The sequence below is a fragment of the Genypterus blacodes genome, unplaced genomic scaffold (genome assembly GCF_046128005.1).
Source record: "Genypterus blacodes isolate CSIRO-AG114 ecotype Tasmania unplaced genomic scaffold, CSIRO-AGI_Gbla_v1 ptg000258l_1, whole genome shotgun sequence".
Taxonomy (NCBI): Eukaryota; Metazoa; Chordata; class Actinopteri; order Ophidiiformes; family Ophidiidae; genus Genypterus; species Genypterus blacodes.
In genome coordinates, this window is record NW_027467051.1 from 25,949 (window position 1) to 43,252 (window position 17,304).

At 45.2% G+C, this 17,304-nt stretch overlaps 2 protein-coding genes across 2 annotated transcripts; both read left to right on the plus strand.

Annotated features, from left to right (window-relative positions):
- Positions 1-11,919: 11,919 nt before the first annotated feature.
- Positions 11,920-13,256, plus strand: LOC143016968 (uncharacterized). The gene is made up of 6 exons (XM_076171566.1): positions 11,920-12,046; positions 12,165-12,244; positions 12,326-12,437; positions 12,559-12,747; positions 12,840-12,953; positions 13,124-13,256. The coding sequence occupies exons 1-6, from the start codon at positions 11,963-11,965 to the stop codon at positions 13,127-13,129; spliced, it is 585 nt and encodes a 194-aa protein (XP_076027681.1). The 5' UTR covers positions 11,920-11,962; the 3' UTR covers positions 13,130-13,256.
- Positions 13,257-14,225: 969 nt separating this feature from the next.
- Positions 14,226-16,509, plus strand: arl9 (ADP-ribosylation factor-like 9). Its single transcript, XM_076171589.1, has one exon. It carries the CDS (start codon positions 14,486-14,488, stop codon positions 15,296-15,298), a length of 813 nt encoding a protein of 270 aa, XP_076027704.1. The 5' UTR covers positions 14,226-14,485; the 3' UTR covers positions 15,299-16,509.
- The last annotated feature ends 795 nt before the right edge of the window (positions 16,510-17,304 follow it).

The following is a 17,304-nucleotide window of genomic DNA, read 5'->3' on the forward strand; positions in this document are numbered from 1 at the left end:
CAGCCACACCCACACTCACAGTGAAAAGGTCATCAGGCCTAATTGGTTGAGCACTTTCTCCTACAAGGCGACATCATACAGCATCATATAATCCAAACCAAATCGATGCTTAATGTGTATAAGAGTTGTTTTATCAGATGCCCATTTGTTTCCCCTCACACTCTGATGCAGTTTAAACTCTTTTATGGGCCTCAGATTGTTTGCACATAGCTGCGTTAGATAATCCTCCACACCTCCTCCCCTTGCACTTGTCCATCATCCGCCAGCCATTCACAAACTCAGGTTTCACCCACTCACAGGTTAACTGAACCCGCTGCCTTATCTGCTTTCAGGCCTACGTGGACACATTTAGGCTATGACAGGAGATAACAGAGGGTCTTTAAAAAGTGAGTAGAGGGGCTGCTCCTCTTGCGCAGGTTTAAATTACTACATTTGAACCTAGTTATTGGCGTAGCGGCACAGCTTCCAAAGTCTCAGCGCAGCATTTCAAGGTTCTGGAGGCTTATGTAAGGTGGCACCTCCTCCACCGCACAGCCAGGCTACCAGAACAGCCCAGATGGAGCGGAGTCTTGCCAGCTGCTTAGCTCGGATCCTGGCAGACATTGCCTGCCTCTGACAGCCAGCTTATGCACATGTGTACGCCTGCCAAATCAAAAACATGAGCCGGCACACAGGACAGCCAAACAGACATGAGAGGCTTCTGTACATTAGAAGAAAAAGCCTGATTTGCAAATAGGTCAAAGTTGTGGGTTATTTACAGAATCGGGGACTTCACTTAGGCCTTTGTTTACAAAATCAACACCGGAGTGTTAGGGACATTGGAAAAACATGGAATATCAAACCACCTCTCACATGGGAGTGTTTATACTTAGTTACAGGACTTGGCAGGACCTCTCTGGCATCTGTAGCAATTCCCTATCATTTGTACTCATTAGAAACATTTACGGACTGCAGCTCTATGTCAGAGTCAGTATATTTAAAGCAGAGTGCGTGATGGTCTGGAGCTGGATTGTAGAGAGATCTGCAGCCTGACAAAAAGGAGACAAAGTGATCGACACTGCAACCTCAGCTCACAACAGATACAGTAGATCAGCTTAAGAATGTGTTCAGGTATGTGTGGTGTGTGTGTGTGGTGTGTGTGTGTGTGTGTGTGTGTGTGTGTGTGTGGGTGTGTGTGTGTGTGTTCGCGGTAGCGTGCTATGTGGCGATCACAAAGTCGTCCAGCTGCAAAAACACAACAAGACAGTGTAGCAAGGGCAGCGACTCCTCGGCTCTCGGCAGCACCGCCTTGAGAGCTGCACACCATGCAACCACATTCAACTTTGACCTCTCTGCCGCTCACCTTTCAAACAGGCAACCAATGACAGAACAACAGTACGTGACGCGAGCAGAAGCGAGAGCAGGAACCTTCCTCTGCCTCACGTCCATCACTGTAAAAGGTGATAATGATGAGCTCTTGAATCGAATTGGAAACTCCGAGGGAATGCTGGGAAAAGCTTCCAGGCCTATGAGCTGTGATGAAGATTTATTGGTAAAGTCGGTGCAAAACGTTTCCATGGCGATGAGAGCGTCTGCTACTTCAAAGCACAGCAACCTTCTAGGAAAGCTAACAAACTTTAATCCCTGGTTTGCTCCAAAGACCAGATGAGATCCCACCGATGTGTTTGTTTGCATTCACAGGTTAAGAGTGCCAGAGTTACGCAATCCACAACAGAAACAGCTTGATGCTTCCCACCAAAATGGGTCAGCCGGCGAAACACACTGGCAGACGTTGTGTTTTCAAAACACAGCCGAAGCGTGGCCGTTACGTAAAGAAATTCCACTGACCTTTGTTGGGAAATTGTTTGGTATCGCAGATGTGGGGGAATCGGCGGCTCTCAAGACCTCGGGAGTTCAGCTTAGATACGTCAGACACACACACACACACACACACACACACACACACACACACACACACACACACACACACCGCTGCCACCATCACCATGAGGTAAATTGTCTCCAGTTGTAAACACAGTGTACAGTAGAGCGGAGCTTTACGGGGAGGCAGGCATTACGTGGCAAAATGCGACATCAAAACACTCCAGTGTTTTCACGTGTTGAAACAATTAAAATGCCACAGATAGTCGGGGTCCTAACTCAGTGTGTTGTGACCCTGATGAGGGCTTTGAGAGTTCCACGAAGTAAACAAAACAGTCGGAACACACATGCAACTGGGTCATCGTGACACTGTGTCTGCATGTGTGTGTGTGTGTGTGTGTGTGTGTGTGTGTGTGTGTGACCGCCTCCAGGGAACAATGTGTGCACAGGCATGTTCTACAGATGAGTCATAGTGTGTGTGTCTGTTTGTGGGTGTATCCGTGTGGACAGTGTGTCTGCGGTTGGGTGGTCTGCAACACGCTGACATATTTACTGTTTGGTAGTGACGCTGACCTCCAAGCTGGAATGTGTTACTCACTCCATGGAAGAGGCGACGGGGTGAAAGGCTGAGTGGAGTCCAATCCAATAGTCGTCATTATTGATCCGTACGTTTACTGCAGGGAGGCTGTGGCTGAAGAAACACAACAAGACACGACAAGACAAAGGAAATTCATGAAACAGATGTAGAATGACTCTTTAGGGATGAGCAATAAGACTTTACATTGGAAGAAGTGGTAAGTTTCAGCCTTGAAGGGGTCAGAAGGGGTGTGAGGCTTTGAATGGGTCTCAGAGTCTAAGAGAACATTTTCTTAATCCATTGCTTTTGAGAATTGGACCACTGGTGAACTCATGTGAGGGGGATCAGATGGGGCTGACGTTGGCACAAGTGACAAGAGGATATAGGGATATAAGAAGCGCAGAGTGCAACACAGAGCATTGCCTACACAAAGTCAGCTCTGAGTGTCTTCTATCAGTCAATCATGGGCTTGGGGCTTGGGGAGGTATTTCATATTACAAACTTCAGATACTGAGAATATATACGTGATTAAAAGGGTTATCATTGCTAACATGTACATTTAGACTGTGTGTCTGTGTGCGTGTGTGTGCACGTTCAAACTTTGTGTTGGCCCAAACACAGTGTGTTGGCCCCCTGTTCCCTCCAAAGTCGCTTAGAGTGAGTCAGGGGATCAAAGTAAGAGCTGTTGATTAATCCACATAACAGGAGCTTTTCCACTAATAACAGAACATTCTTTTCATTCTGGCTGCCTGGTACATCAGTGCAACGACGCCACACCGGACTTATGGGAGAGTTTAGCCACGGACATGATACACGTCTACATATATACAGTATAAAGGAACCTTGCCTGTTCTCCCTCTATGTTCTATGTTGTCAGGAGACAGTTGTTCAGGACTAAACTAAGACATGTTCACTCAGCTGGTCCGTCTTGTTTCATCTCTTCATGCATGATGGGTCCTATAGTTATGGTGACTCCATCTCAGCTCCACCCAGACCCCACTGCAGCCACGCCTCCACATGTTGGTGGTAATGATGCACCAGGCGCTGAAGTTGTAAGGGAGATATTTTTGGATTCCACTTATTGATAAAGATTGTCACAATTAGTGAACCCAAAACCATCCGCCAGGACTCTGTGGGTGACAGATGCTGTAGTCTGCGGTGAGAGATGAGAGACCTGGGTGAAGGCCTCACTGTACTTCAGAAGAAAGTCAACTGTCAGGGCAGAGAGATGTCATCCAAAGATCAAGAGTCTGTAATTCAGAGCATTTTTGTTCTTAATGTGAGGCCACTTTCATCTTTTCTACTTCCAATACCTCCACCTGGTCGTAATTGTTCCAAATATCACATGACTGGTTGAGCTCTGCAGACCCGTTCACCCGCCAACTCAAACAGATTAAGTGATATAAGGAACAATTACAGTCATGGGCAGGTATTGTGGTTCACTCTCCGTCCGTCTTTCTCCCTGGAAGCAGCGAGCGACCATGCATCCGTTCCCCAAACAGAGAAATCAAACAGTGAAATCATTTGTAACGGTATTGCACAGAGCGAGCCTGTGTTTTGTCTCAGCGAGAAGGCCTCGGCCGTTGCCAGGCAGATGTTTGGGTTGGATCAGTGTGTGGTGGAACGCCACCCTCCCATCTGGCTCTGGACTGCTTTGGTTACAAGAATAGAGTACTGAGAAAACCAGGAACACAACTCCCCTTTCAATCGCAAAAGCCTGATGGAGAAATGTCGTCCCTGCACCTGCAAGTCTTTTCTTTTATGAGCCCACCAACAGAAGAAAAAAAAATAATAAAGAGTTGAGCAATAATCATTTGAGGAATTTAATTTTGCCCGGGCTAAATCACTTGGAATGTTTGCATTGCACCTCAGAGACCGACTCGGTCTCGGCACAGGGATTTCATTATAAGCGGGTGCAAATGAAGCCTGAGTGTTAGGCTGGCATGAAAAATCTGACTTGTCAATTGATACAGAAACACAATAACAAACACTGTGCAAGGAGCGTAAAGTGGAATCCATGGGTGATAAATTAAGGGCATTTCTCGTTGTCTTTCAAAGACATAACTGGGTTACAATCACATCTCTAATGCCTTGATTACGATGCTAATTGATCACAGATAACGGAACGCCCAGACACTTTAAGTCGGACAAATTGCAGAAACCAAATGTTGCTGTGTAATGGGAGGTTAGTGATTTGTTGAGTTATGGACTGCAGAATAGATTAAAACCCCAAAAAAGTCTTCTTGTGTTGTGCTGAGATTTTCCCTGTGTAGCAGGCAGACAGGCAGTTCCCTCCCTTCATCTCCTGTCTCTCTCCATAAGTATCAGCTACCTCCTGCCAAAAGGCTGACTTGGATATTAATAGCAACACTCCCAGAATCTAAACCACATTTGTTTAGGTCAAGGCTGAGCTCAGCGTCCATTAAACAATACAGAGAAACTCAAAGGTTTGGCCAGCGCCACTAAGCGGAACGAGATCTCAACCAAACAGATCTCTGATGTTTTAACTACTCGGGCCGGGGAGGGAGAAAAGAGAACTTGATTGAAGAGGTTAATCGTTTGAGCTCAGTGGGGGGGGGGGGGGGGGGGTTGAGCGTACTGTGCACGCATCAGCTGGCAGCCTGGACTCTGGCTGCCGACTGCCAGCCGGGCTCACTTAGAGCCAGGCTGATTTGTGGGTCCTGGACTACAAAGATCAACTATAAGACCACAAAGCCAAAAGCCCATTGAGACATTTACTCTCCATCTCTGACATCTACTCCACATCACAACACATCCAATCCTTTTTTGGATTGTCCTGGTTTTTGATTGATAGCTCTCTTCCTGTTTTTAGTTTGCTATCTAGCCTACATCACTCAACATGTCGTCTCGAGCTATTTGAGTGTCGACTACAACATTTTTCCTCCTGTTCCCAAACCTGATTAACTCAATCAAAGTGTCTCAGCTCCTGACTAGGCTCACACCTAACCAATCAGGCTAGGCTATCAGGTGTGTGTAGAGCTGGGACAGGGGTGTCCAGTGTTGTGTGTCACAGTAGAGCAGAATTGAGAAACTAATGGCTACTGCACTGCAACTTACACCGTAAATCTCTACGTAAAACAGTGACATCTAGTGCACAATCCTGATGAAGTGGTGGTGAATGGCATCATAAATTGTCATATTCCTGGAAAGTATAACAATCCCAACGCAATTGCATCACAGTGATTTCTAGGAGTTCCTAGTTGTTTCTTTGCTCGATTGTCTGTCGATGGCGGCAGTAAAAAGGTCAAACGGGAGCTAACCTGGAGGGAGCGAGCATGGAGAGCCTGACGCAACATGTTAAATAGTGAACTTGTCCCTGCTGACCATTGGTTTGATGACTGATTCCCAACCCCGCTGACAAGGTCCAGAACATTCCCTTTTAAAAGTCAGGCTGGATTTTTCTCGGAACAGCAGGAACTAAATCCAGCAGGATCTCTCCTCTGCTAGAACCTCTTATCACTCCAGACAAAACAATGAATAATTTAAACAACCCCATTTTTTGAATCAACACAGTGACACAGCTCTCAAATAAAGCAGCAAGAACTTACTTTAGCTCTCAGCTTTCACCAAATGACTTCATGGAGTTCTAGATAAGGTGGACAGTATAAGCGTTTAGTTGCAGACCAGTTGAGAAACTATCTTACGGAATTTTTAACCTGGCCTTTACTTACTTTTCTTACTTAAGTAATAGGTTCCAACTTGTCTCTCTACCAGGTCAAATTTGGCATTCTACAGGGTTCTATACTTGGTCCCATATTCTTTTCAAAAACTTTCTGCTCCTTAATGTTGATAAAAACTTACGTGCTCAACAGGTAAACTGCTCACTATCTACGTTTATATTAGTCTTATATAGTCTCATCTTAGTCTGAGTTTAGCTTTATCTGATCAGTAGTAGTGTGAGATTCTCTCTTTCTGTTACAATTCACTCCTTCTCGACTGCAGTACTGTCTTATATCACTTGGTGTGTATGTTCTCTCGTGTGCGCTGACTAATCATCCCTCAGGCCTGTGGGGCTCTCATACTCGTAGTGTAGTCGAGTATTGGGGCCCATAGACTCTGTGTGCGTGTGTGTGTGTGTGTGTGTGCGTGTGTGTGTGTGTGTGTGTGTGTGTGTGTGTGTGTGTGTGTGTGTGCATGTGTGTGCGTGTGAGTGTGTGTGTGTGCGTGCATGAATGTGAGTCTGTTCTGCAGGGGCGTGTCTGAACTTCTTGTATCTCTGGAACTGGCTCACACCCAAACCCTGACACATCTGCCCAGAATCTGTGCATGAGGAGGGGAAGAGTTTGAAACAGAGAGACTAAAAGAAGGGGGGGGGGGGGGAACAGGGAGGTTTAGAGTGTCTGGAAAAATATGTTTCTAATAGCTTGGGACGTCCTGTAACACTGTACCTCTGCTCCTGTGATGGTTCATTTCCTATTATAACAATGAAGCGGCGTATTGTACACTGTGTCAACTCAGCTCAGCGGGGCAGAGCTCCCAACATGCGTACACACCCGCACATGTTGAGCAAGCGCAGTGGATGGGGTTATGTAAACAGCGGTGTTGATAACCCCGAGGTTAACATGGCCATTCTGATTGGCTTATCTCGCCAAAGATGGCTTTTTAAAAAAAAACCTGGCTGCTGGCCAACAGAAACAGGGCAGGGAGCGCTCTACCTCACTCAGTGGAGAGAAAACATCTTGTGCTGAGGCAGAGGGACGCTGTGGAGTTTGGGAGAGTTGAGGAGCCGGGGAGGAGAGGAGAGGAGAGGAGAGGAGAGGAGGAGGTGAGAATTGGTTTAGTGTACAGTAGATACGATCTGTCTGTCACTGAGAGCTGCTGGGACGTCTCAAAAGCTTCATTTCTCTGGCCAGACTCTGTTCTCCCTCTGTTTGCATCCACATAGAACTCTGGTTTTAGTAACTCCACCAAAGAAGTTAGGGTCTTAAGCATGCTGAAGTCATAACTGTGTTTATGCCACTCTTTATATCATCCACAGTACTTTAAGTCCTTTTGTGTGTAGTTTTATTAGTTTATAAGGGAAGGTGATGCCTGAGAGAGAAGTCCTGCATTTAAACTGTTAGATCTGTACATAAAGGATGAAGAATAAGATGTAAAGAGAGAGAGAGAGAGATAAAGGGGACAGGAAGAAGAAAAGGGAAAGATATACAATCATGAAATGTGGAGGAGGACAAATTGAAAGTCTGCCATTGTTTGGTCAAACATACTCCAGTGTACGTCTATGATGCATTCAGGGGCATTTTGCCAGTGGAGAATATTGTTATATTGTCTATTTAATGCCAATCTTGGTCTGGGCTGCAGCTGCTGTAAATATGATGAAAGCCCACAAAGATCTGTGCATCCAAACATATTGTCAGGTACATTTAGCTAGTGACCAATAAAACAGGGAGAAGGAGCTCGGGCAGCCTTGCACCTCCCATAAATGCATCAGCTGACCTCAAACCCAAATAAAAATCCAGTAAAAGGTCACCATTATTCTGCGGTCCGGGCCTAAGCTGCCTTTATAGGAGGTAAAGTCCTGGTAGCAGGCTCAGGTTCTGGTTTAATGAGTGTTGTGCTGCAGCCTGAGAATGCGAGGAAAGGCCACAATGTCCCTTCAGGAAAAGGCCAAGTTTAAAACTGTGTGTGTGTGTGTGTGTGTGTGTGTGTGTGTCTATAAATCAGTGTAACCATACCTGGAATCAGATGTGGGTTGATCTTGTGATGTGTTTGCTGTTGCAAGACGACTTTTCGAGCCAAGAATACACAGATTCATACTTTGCCCCACCTTTGTATTTGACACGGTGGATCACAGGGGAGGAGAAATGAAGCGTACCCAAGACTGCACACTTTACAAGATTTGGAAGCGATTTCACTGCCATGCTTAAATTATGAGCTGTTGTGCTGCTGCATAGCTCTGAGCTGTGTGCAGAGACACACACACACACACACACACACACACACACACACACACACACACACACACACACACACACACACACACACACACACACACACACACACACACACACTCTGTCAAAGTGAGCCCCTAAATACAGCCAGCCTACAGTGTTATTATCACAGCAGGGTTCTGCTCTGTTATCTCTCACCCTTCACTCCCATTGTTTTACTACTCCGGCAGATGACAGCTTCACTTAGCCCGGGGCCGAGCGCTCTGGATCCAGAGCGTTACATAAGAGCGCTCACTCCGCTTACTTTGCACTCTTTTCCTGCAGCAACACTTCAAGTCACTTCCATGTCAGTTTGGGGTGTCGGGCACATTTCTCCAGCCTTGTGCTACGCTGGTGTTCATCTGTTACTGCACTGACCTGGGTTCATGCAAAGATGGACACAGCATACCTCCACCGAGGCTGAAAAGGCCTCCACTGTTATTCAGTCTGTGGGGAAATGTCTCCTCCTCTGCATCTGACTGATCCTAACCCTACAAGAGCAGTGTGCAGAACCATATCCAGGTCTAATGCCTGGGTCATGGGCAAGGGCAGCAGCATTCAACTTAAATACACAATTATGATGGTAGGAAAAAAAGAAAAGCATGATAATCAGCTTATACAACGGGGAGGAAAACACAAATACTGCACAAATATTTAATGAAAATGTCTATCAAGATCTTGCTGAGTCACACACACACACACACACACACACACACACACACACACACACACACACACACACACACACACACACACACACACACACACACACACACACACACACACACACACACACACACACACACACACACACACACACACACACACCATATGAATCCCTTTCGTTCTACGCTGGATGGGTGTAGCAGCAAGACCCGGCCTCTCTCTCCCAAAGAAATTAACTCACATACACAAACAAAACTTAGTTCATAGCTTCTCCACCACAGTGTTTACACCCAAACACACACACTCACACACACACACACACACACACACACACACACACACACATACTCTTGATTGGTGGGTTCAGACGGGTCGATACATACCAGGAAGAGCTTAGGAATAAGAGCTACTAAAGCTAATGTGAAATGAGAGTAGGAGACTCTGGAGCCCGCACTGACCTACATACAGATCTGATGAGACCAGATCTGGCATGAAGGCGTCGTGCTTTAGTAGGTGTGTACTATTAACAGATATTTGGAAAATACACACTCACAAATTAGACGTTGCTGTTGTCAGACTTGTGAACAATGACAGGAATGCTGGACGGACCATTCAAGCAAAGGAAGACACTTATTCTCATGCACTCTCAGATAAATAGTGGACTTAAATATGAAGATCTTTTCTTCTTAAATGTGTTTTTTTACATGCATTTCAACCTGAAGGTCATTTTTTTAAAGGGCCATATTTACGAGCTATATTGTTCTATTTTAGTGTGAACATGAAACTCTTGACATAACATTTGCCAGCATTGAGACCTTATAAACGCAGTTCTGATAGAGGCACAGAACACACAGAAACATCAATTTCATGTTGTAATTACACATACAAGGCTTCTCTGCTGAGGCATAGCTGCTGTCTGTGTGGTTGGCAAGGGTCAAAACAATTAGCACGCCTGTATCAGCTCTGCTAAACTACGCTTCTCGTGCCGTGGAGGGAACAAGCAGTTCCGCAGGCGCACAGATAAAACAGAAATAGCACCAAAAAGAGAAGAAACAGAGGCTGCTTAGTGATTTGTGCCCTAAGTATCCAAAATTACAACCAACTATCTCATTTTTAATCACCAGATTGTAGGTAAATGAGTAACAACATTCCCAGAAACGTGCGATTGAGAATCTAAACACCTGCTTCATCCTCAGAACATGCAATTTGAAGTATTGGATTAAGCTGATTCACTATTTGTGCATTACTCAAATTTTCCAACAACAAACACCATGGCAACTTCAATCACAATATTGCAATCTGGAGTAACTGTAACCACCTGGAAGTGTGTTTGTCTGGTTAGCCTGTGAACAAGTGTGATTCAGCATCCGTCACATTGCCGTGTGTTTATGTGTGTGTGTGTGTGTGTGTGTGTGTGTGTGTGTGTGTGTGTGTGTGTGTGTGTGTGTGTGTGTGTGTGTGTGTGTGTGTGTGTGTGTGTGTGTGTGTGTGTGTGTGTGTGTGTGTGTGTGTGTTAGTGGTACAGCGTTCTGCCAAAGCATCCGTTTCCAGTCAAGGTTCTTATATTTCTGCAGGGTACCAAGGTCTGCCTGTTCAAACAGAGATTAGGGCTTTATATTACATAAGAGTGGAAGAAAAATTAACATTCCGTCTCCCGGACGTCACCAGATGCAAATGTTTTCAGGAGAACAGACTCAAGGGTCAGACAGGATTTCCCACACCGGTAGCATTTGGCTACGCAAATATAGCACTGAAAACAAACATGTTATTCAGGAAAAGCCAGACAAAGCCTCTGTGACCTAGCGCCTGAAAATAAATTGTATTTCCCATCACTCACACGATGACAAAGCCTTCCTGAAGCCTGGTTTCTTCAAGCTTCTCAAGACTCCTGATCCTGATATGACGTCCTTATTGGAAAAACATAACAATAAGATAAAAAACAAGCATTTACTGTATACAGATCAATACAGGCGATACGCTGGGTCAGATCATCACATTCTGGATGAGACACTGATTTAGTTTTTTACAACGCACAAAATGAGTTGCACTAATATAACACACAGTGTGTGTGTGTGTATGAGTCTTTTAAACATTTTCAAACATTATTCACCTTCTATCATAAGCAATCTACAAATCCTCTGCTGCTACACTCTGACTTGTACTCGATGGTCAGAAGTTTAATCAGACTGATGCCATTCATGATTCATTTGCTCTTCCTGTTGCACTTTGGTTTCCATGTCATTGCTTTGCTGGAACAAACCATCAATGCCCTTCCTGTCTTTGTTTGGTTGGAAATAGTGACGAAGAAATGAAACTTTCTGATGCATTTGATGCTTTCTGTAGCTTCATGATAAACAGTGCACAGTGCCATCTACTGGTGAAATACATGTACTGCAAATAAATTACACTAACGCTACAATCAGGGGTTAGTAATTCATAAATATAAATATTATTATTATAACTGTTGTTACTGTTAGTTATCTCCGCTGCTTTTTAATATGAAGACAATGTGTTAAGTGACATATTTAAATAGTAACGTTGGAATAATGAACAAAAATGAATGCAGCCATCCAAGTGAAGAAATAAAGTGACGTATTTGGTCTGAGTTTATACAAAGACCGTACGTACGATGTGCTAACTGTGTGATTGCGTAACTTTAGGTGGGACTTTAATGCTTCAAGGCTCCGTGTTCAACTCTCCGCTTAATCGCAGCTAATGAGTCCGCAACTACAACTCACACACTCCTTTGTGAATCTCGGCGTGCTTTGTATGGAAGCAGCGCGCCATTGCGGCTGCTGCATACGTCATCACTGATGTATGTAAGCATCATTAGTTTTGACATCACTGCATAATGCGTGAGTGGGACCTTCAGTATCAGACGCAATTACACCACCGGTATACACAGAGCATGTACAGGAACAAATTTCAGAGCTCCTTACTCTCCATCCTGTACAGCCTTGGCAGCAAACCTCTAGAGTTATGGGAGCAAAAGGTAAAAACTGCTTTCAACATCTGGCAATAGCTGCACAAGTGTAGGATAAATGTGTGTAATTTAAACCACAGCAAGAGTGGAAATCATACAAAGTGATGTGATGCTAATGTGTTCCCAGGTGAAGCACGGACACATCCAGAGAGTCACGGACAAAGACATCCGCTCCCAGGTGCTGGAGCTGGTGGGAGTCAACGTCAGGTGAGGTGGTGTGCTTGAGTTCAGGCCAGATCAATCAATCAATCACTCAATCTCACGCTCGCTCTCTTCCTGTCCCTGCAGTACCACCTTCATCACATGTCCAGCAGACCCCAGGAGGACGCTGGGCATCAAGCTGCCTTTTCTGGTCCTGAGCATCAAGAACATGGAGGAGCACTTCACCTTTGAAATCGTGGTGAGAATACACACTCTCACACTCAACAACACGTTCCTGATCTATTCCCCACAATGTGGTCACTCACAACCCCGTGCTCACTCACACTTCCTGGTTCTGTCCCTGACTTCATACCTTACAGGTGTTAGATGATCAAAACCTTCGTAGAAAGTTTCGGCTGAGCGACTATCACACCACGACACAGGTGAAGCCGCCTGTCTGCACCATGCCCATGAGGCTCGACTACGGCTGGAATCAAGTTCAGCTCGACCTGTTGGACTTCACCAAGACCGCCTTCCAAACCAACTATGCTGAGACATTACGTGTGCAGGTTAGTCACACAGATTTCGTTAGTCAGTGCACCATTCCTTTCTTGACGACGTGTGGTTCCTCTCTCACTAATCTATGGTCTGCTTTGCTCAGATCCATGCAAATTGCCGTATAAGGAGGGTGTACTTCACAGACAGGATGTACTCTGAGGAGGAGCTGCCTGCAGAGTATCAAGTCACCCTGCGTTTCCAGCAACAGAGGGCCAGGGTGAGACACACACATGCACACACACAATATTCAGTCAAATAATGATGAATGTGTTCTTCATCTGTGGAAATTGTACATCAGTAAATTGTGGGTGTCTAGGTGGCCTATAACTTGTGTGTCAGACTTGTTTAAAGTTTGTCTTACACAGCTTTGTTTTTGCTTTTTTGCAGCAGTAGCAGCTGCAGCTAAACCTGCATTAATCCTCTCTACCTAATGTGCTCTGTGCATGTAAGATCTTCTGCTTCTTCAAAACTTAGATTTGTGTCAGACAATTGCTATCTTGTGCTCAATAAAGTCATAGATGTGCTGCAATGTGGTCTAACGTTTTAAATGCATACCATAGTTGTTGTTTCACAATGTGGTATCAAACTTTCCTCTCACATTAAGGTCACTGGAGTTTACTTTACACAATCCAGGTACTGCCAGTCACACAGTCAGAGTACAGATGTACTCACAGGCTGACAGGGGCTCTACTTCGGTGTGGCTTTAGTCTAGAATGCATCTACGTCTACACGTCAAATAGTTTTAAAGAAGCTGTGTGGCCTAGTACACATGCTGATAGAGGATGTTGCTAATTACATGAAGGATGACAGAAATCAAACATTTGATTTAATGAATCTTATGATTGTCCGGTGTATCGATCTATAGCTGTACACGTTCCACCAAGCGTCTAACCAAGAATGTTATGGTATGATTGAGCTGAGCTTGGTTTAAATGCTAGAATGACGTTATCGATTTGTATTTCAATCTCGAAGCAGTGCTGCCATCTAGTGGAGCAGTGCTGCCATCTAGTGGAGGCGACCAGGAAGCATCAGTGTGATTTAGAAACAGCACTAAATCCCCATTGAACTATTGATACTGACACATTAAAATATTTATCTGGATAAGTTTACAAGGTTCTAATGAAGCAACGATGGTTGGGAAATGGCTCTGAGAATTTGCTGTGCAAGAAACTTCCGGGGTTTACGCGCTATAGTGAAGTGTGCACTTCCGGTCTTTGTAACACCCAAAAGTGTCCGACGAAAAACATTTCTTCTTTGTAAACTTGGATATTGAAATAAACAAAAGTGTTCAAATACTGAAAAAGTTAAATCAAATTCAGATCTGCAACTCTTCAAACAAAACCAACAGAGCTTTGTCAGTGGGGAAGTAACTCTAAAAAGTAATACAAAAATGTAATGCATTTTTGCCATAATAATATATAAAATTTGTATCAGTATTCCTATCATGCTTTAAACCAAATCCTATATTTCCCTATTTCAGTGAAACATCATTACAGATTTGGATGTAACAAGTTGGAACTAAACTGCACCGCCTACTGCTAACAAATCTGAACAACAACACTGTGACGTAGTTAATCCACTTGTTGAAGAGAAAGGGAGGAGGAAGAGGAGGTGTGTGTCTGCGTGTGTGTATGTGTATGTGTGTGTGTGTGTGCGCAAAGCTTCACCAAACTCGGAAACATCAGAAACTGACAGGCGAACAGCAGAAGTTTCGGGGGGGAAGGAAAGACCAGGCGGCTGTCGAGCGTCATGCCCGGGCTGAAGGAAGCAGGATTCATCGGGGCCTCCGCTGCTCTCGCCGGAGGCCTCGCTTATCTTATCTGGATCCACACGCGTTCTTCCGGGGAGAAAGAGCACGAAGAGCCGGTGCGGAGAGAAGGCAAACCTGGAAGAGAGGAAGATGAAAAGAGGGAGGAAGACGAGAGAGGAGGAGGAGGGGGAGAGCAAATCGAGGAAGAAGTTGAGGTGGAAGAAGTTGTCGTAGTCACGGCGGCGGCGCCTGTTGCTCACACGGCAGTGAACGAGCAGCCCCGGCCTGCGGAGGCGGGGAAGCAGGTGCTGGTTCTGGGTCTGGACGGAGCCGGTAAGACCAGCCTGCTGCACTGTCTGGCCACCGGCGGCACGGAGCTGGACGTGGAGCCGACGCAGGGCTTCAACGCGGTCTCCATCAGCAAGGAGGACCTGCACGTCGAGCTCCTGGAGATCGGCGGCAGAGAGGACCTGCGGCCGTACTGGCAGAAGTACATGTCCCGGGCGGTGGTGCTCGTGTTTGTGGTGGACTCGTCCAACGCGGAGCTCTTCCCCGTCGCTCAGAGACATTTACACGAGCTGCTGCGAGGCTCCGACCCCCGCCTGCCTCTGGTGGTGCTGGCCAACAAGCAGGACCTCCCGGGGGCCTGCGGCATCACGGACATCCATGACGCCCTGGCGCTGTCCGGGGTGGGAGACCTGCGGAAGCTGTTCCTCATAGGGACCCATGTGGGGAAGACGGACCCCGAACTCCGCTCGGGCGCGCAGGACGCGTGGGACCTGATCCTCCAGATGGTGTGTGACGGCAGATAGAAGCCTCCATCCGGGGCTGAGACCCAGAGAGTTGGTTACATAACGTGTTCTCTTTAAATTGATTTATTAAATAGGTTATTCGCACTTTTCCCACAGTCTGGCTTTCAACAACAACAACCTTGCTAAAAACGTATTTAAATAGTTTTTAGCATAAATTCCATTTTGTTTGTGTTCATGTTACACATTTGTTGTTCTCTAACCAAAAAACAAACTTCACTGGACATGATTGACCACAAAATATTACATTTGTTTTGTTGGAGTAGGTGTGTTTTGAAAATGCTACCGTGAAGATGATGATGATGATGAACAAACAGCTGAAGAAGCAGTTGGTGTGCCTTCATGTTCTACTTCAGGTTATTGACACACTCAGGTCACGTTGCCATGGCTGCACTGTATCCAGTGGAGATTAAACAACCTGTCAAGAAAGATTGTCTACTGATGACACCTTACATCATTACATTTACTTAAATTTGACCCCATACACACTTCCCCTGTGCAGCTTTAAAGTAATGGACCTTTAAGTCGTGGCTGCTGTTTGAAAGCTTTCTGTTGGAATTGCATAGAATCAGCTGCAGTCTGTGATCTTACTCATGTTCAGTGCCGTGTCCAAACATATCTTCAGCTTAGCCCAAATAAAAAGTAAAAGGTCAAACTGTGCACACACATCTGGTTCATCTCGCTCCATAGAAGCTCATGAAGATCTGTGACAAACCTTCTCACTGCAATGTACAGCAACACTGTGAACTCACACACACACTGCCTGTGTGAACCCTGCAGCTCAGGCTTCACACTCACACCACACACATCTATCCATCACATGTAGACAGTCAACATAAAGGCTAGTTCACATCATCACCAGCTGCTTCATTGTGACTGTGATCTTTGGTTTCCATCTTCAAGAGAAAAGTGAACAAACTCAAAGCTGCTGTGTTTGTGTGTTTGTGTGTTTGTGTGTTAGTGTTGGATTGTAGCTCAAATTTAAAACCTTCAATGATAAAAAATCACATTTGTACCTTTTGATATACAGAATGTTACAACTACAACAAGAAGGAGATAAATACAGCTCTATTTCCATGTGTGTGTCTCTATTAGATCACTTTAATGTGCTCTACAGTACGTGTGTGTGTGTGTTATCTGCTTGAGGAAGGCATTAAAGGCTACAGTCTGATGTGTTTCTGTTTTGTTATACATGAATAAATCTTTTGACCGCAGCTCATTTTCTTCTTTTGTCCACTCTGGTTTGTATTTTTTTAAAAGGTTAACATTTGTTAGTTTTCCCATTTCTTTGCAAATATGGAAAACGTTTTTCTCAGGCAATGGTTTTGTTCTTTGCTGAATAAAGCATTGGACAATGAAGTGAGCTAATGTAGATGTTTATGAGCTGAAAGCCTTAAAGCTGTTTTTATTTGATTTTATTTACTTTTAGAGCTAAAATAGTAGATTTAATTAGTTGTATTTAGGTAACATTGAGTCCAAGCATAAGGAGGAGACACCTCCGGGCCAGGGAGGCTTTGGTGCAATACAACATACAGTAGATGTCTTATCTAGTCTTACACACACACACACACACACACACACGGCCCATGTTTTTCTCTAGCTCCCCTTTTAAATCAAGCCTGGTCAAAATCAAAACTAAAAACCACACAACTTCCTGAAACTGAAATCGTCCGCTGAAAGCTAATCTGACGTCCATCACTTCACTCCTGCCTGCATATCCTGTGCAGGGTCAGGGGCAGAGGGAACACGAGGAGGGCTACACCTGGACACGCTGCCAACCTTTCACAGTGCTCACTCACACACACACACACACACACAGACTGGTCGCACCCTGGACATCTCAGATTTTCCAGTGTGGCAGGAAACCCAGCAGGAATTCAATCCTCAACCAGGTAGAGAAGGAGTTTGGAGTTGACTTCCCCTTTGCTGCCCTGTAATGGATCACACACTTAATAGATCTGAGATGAGGTATCACCGTTACTGACAGACAGTGGGTGCCTCCCTGTATG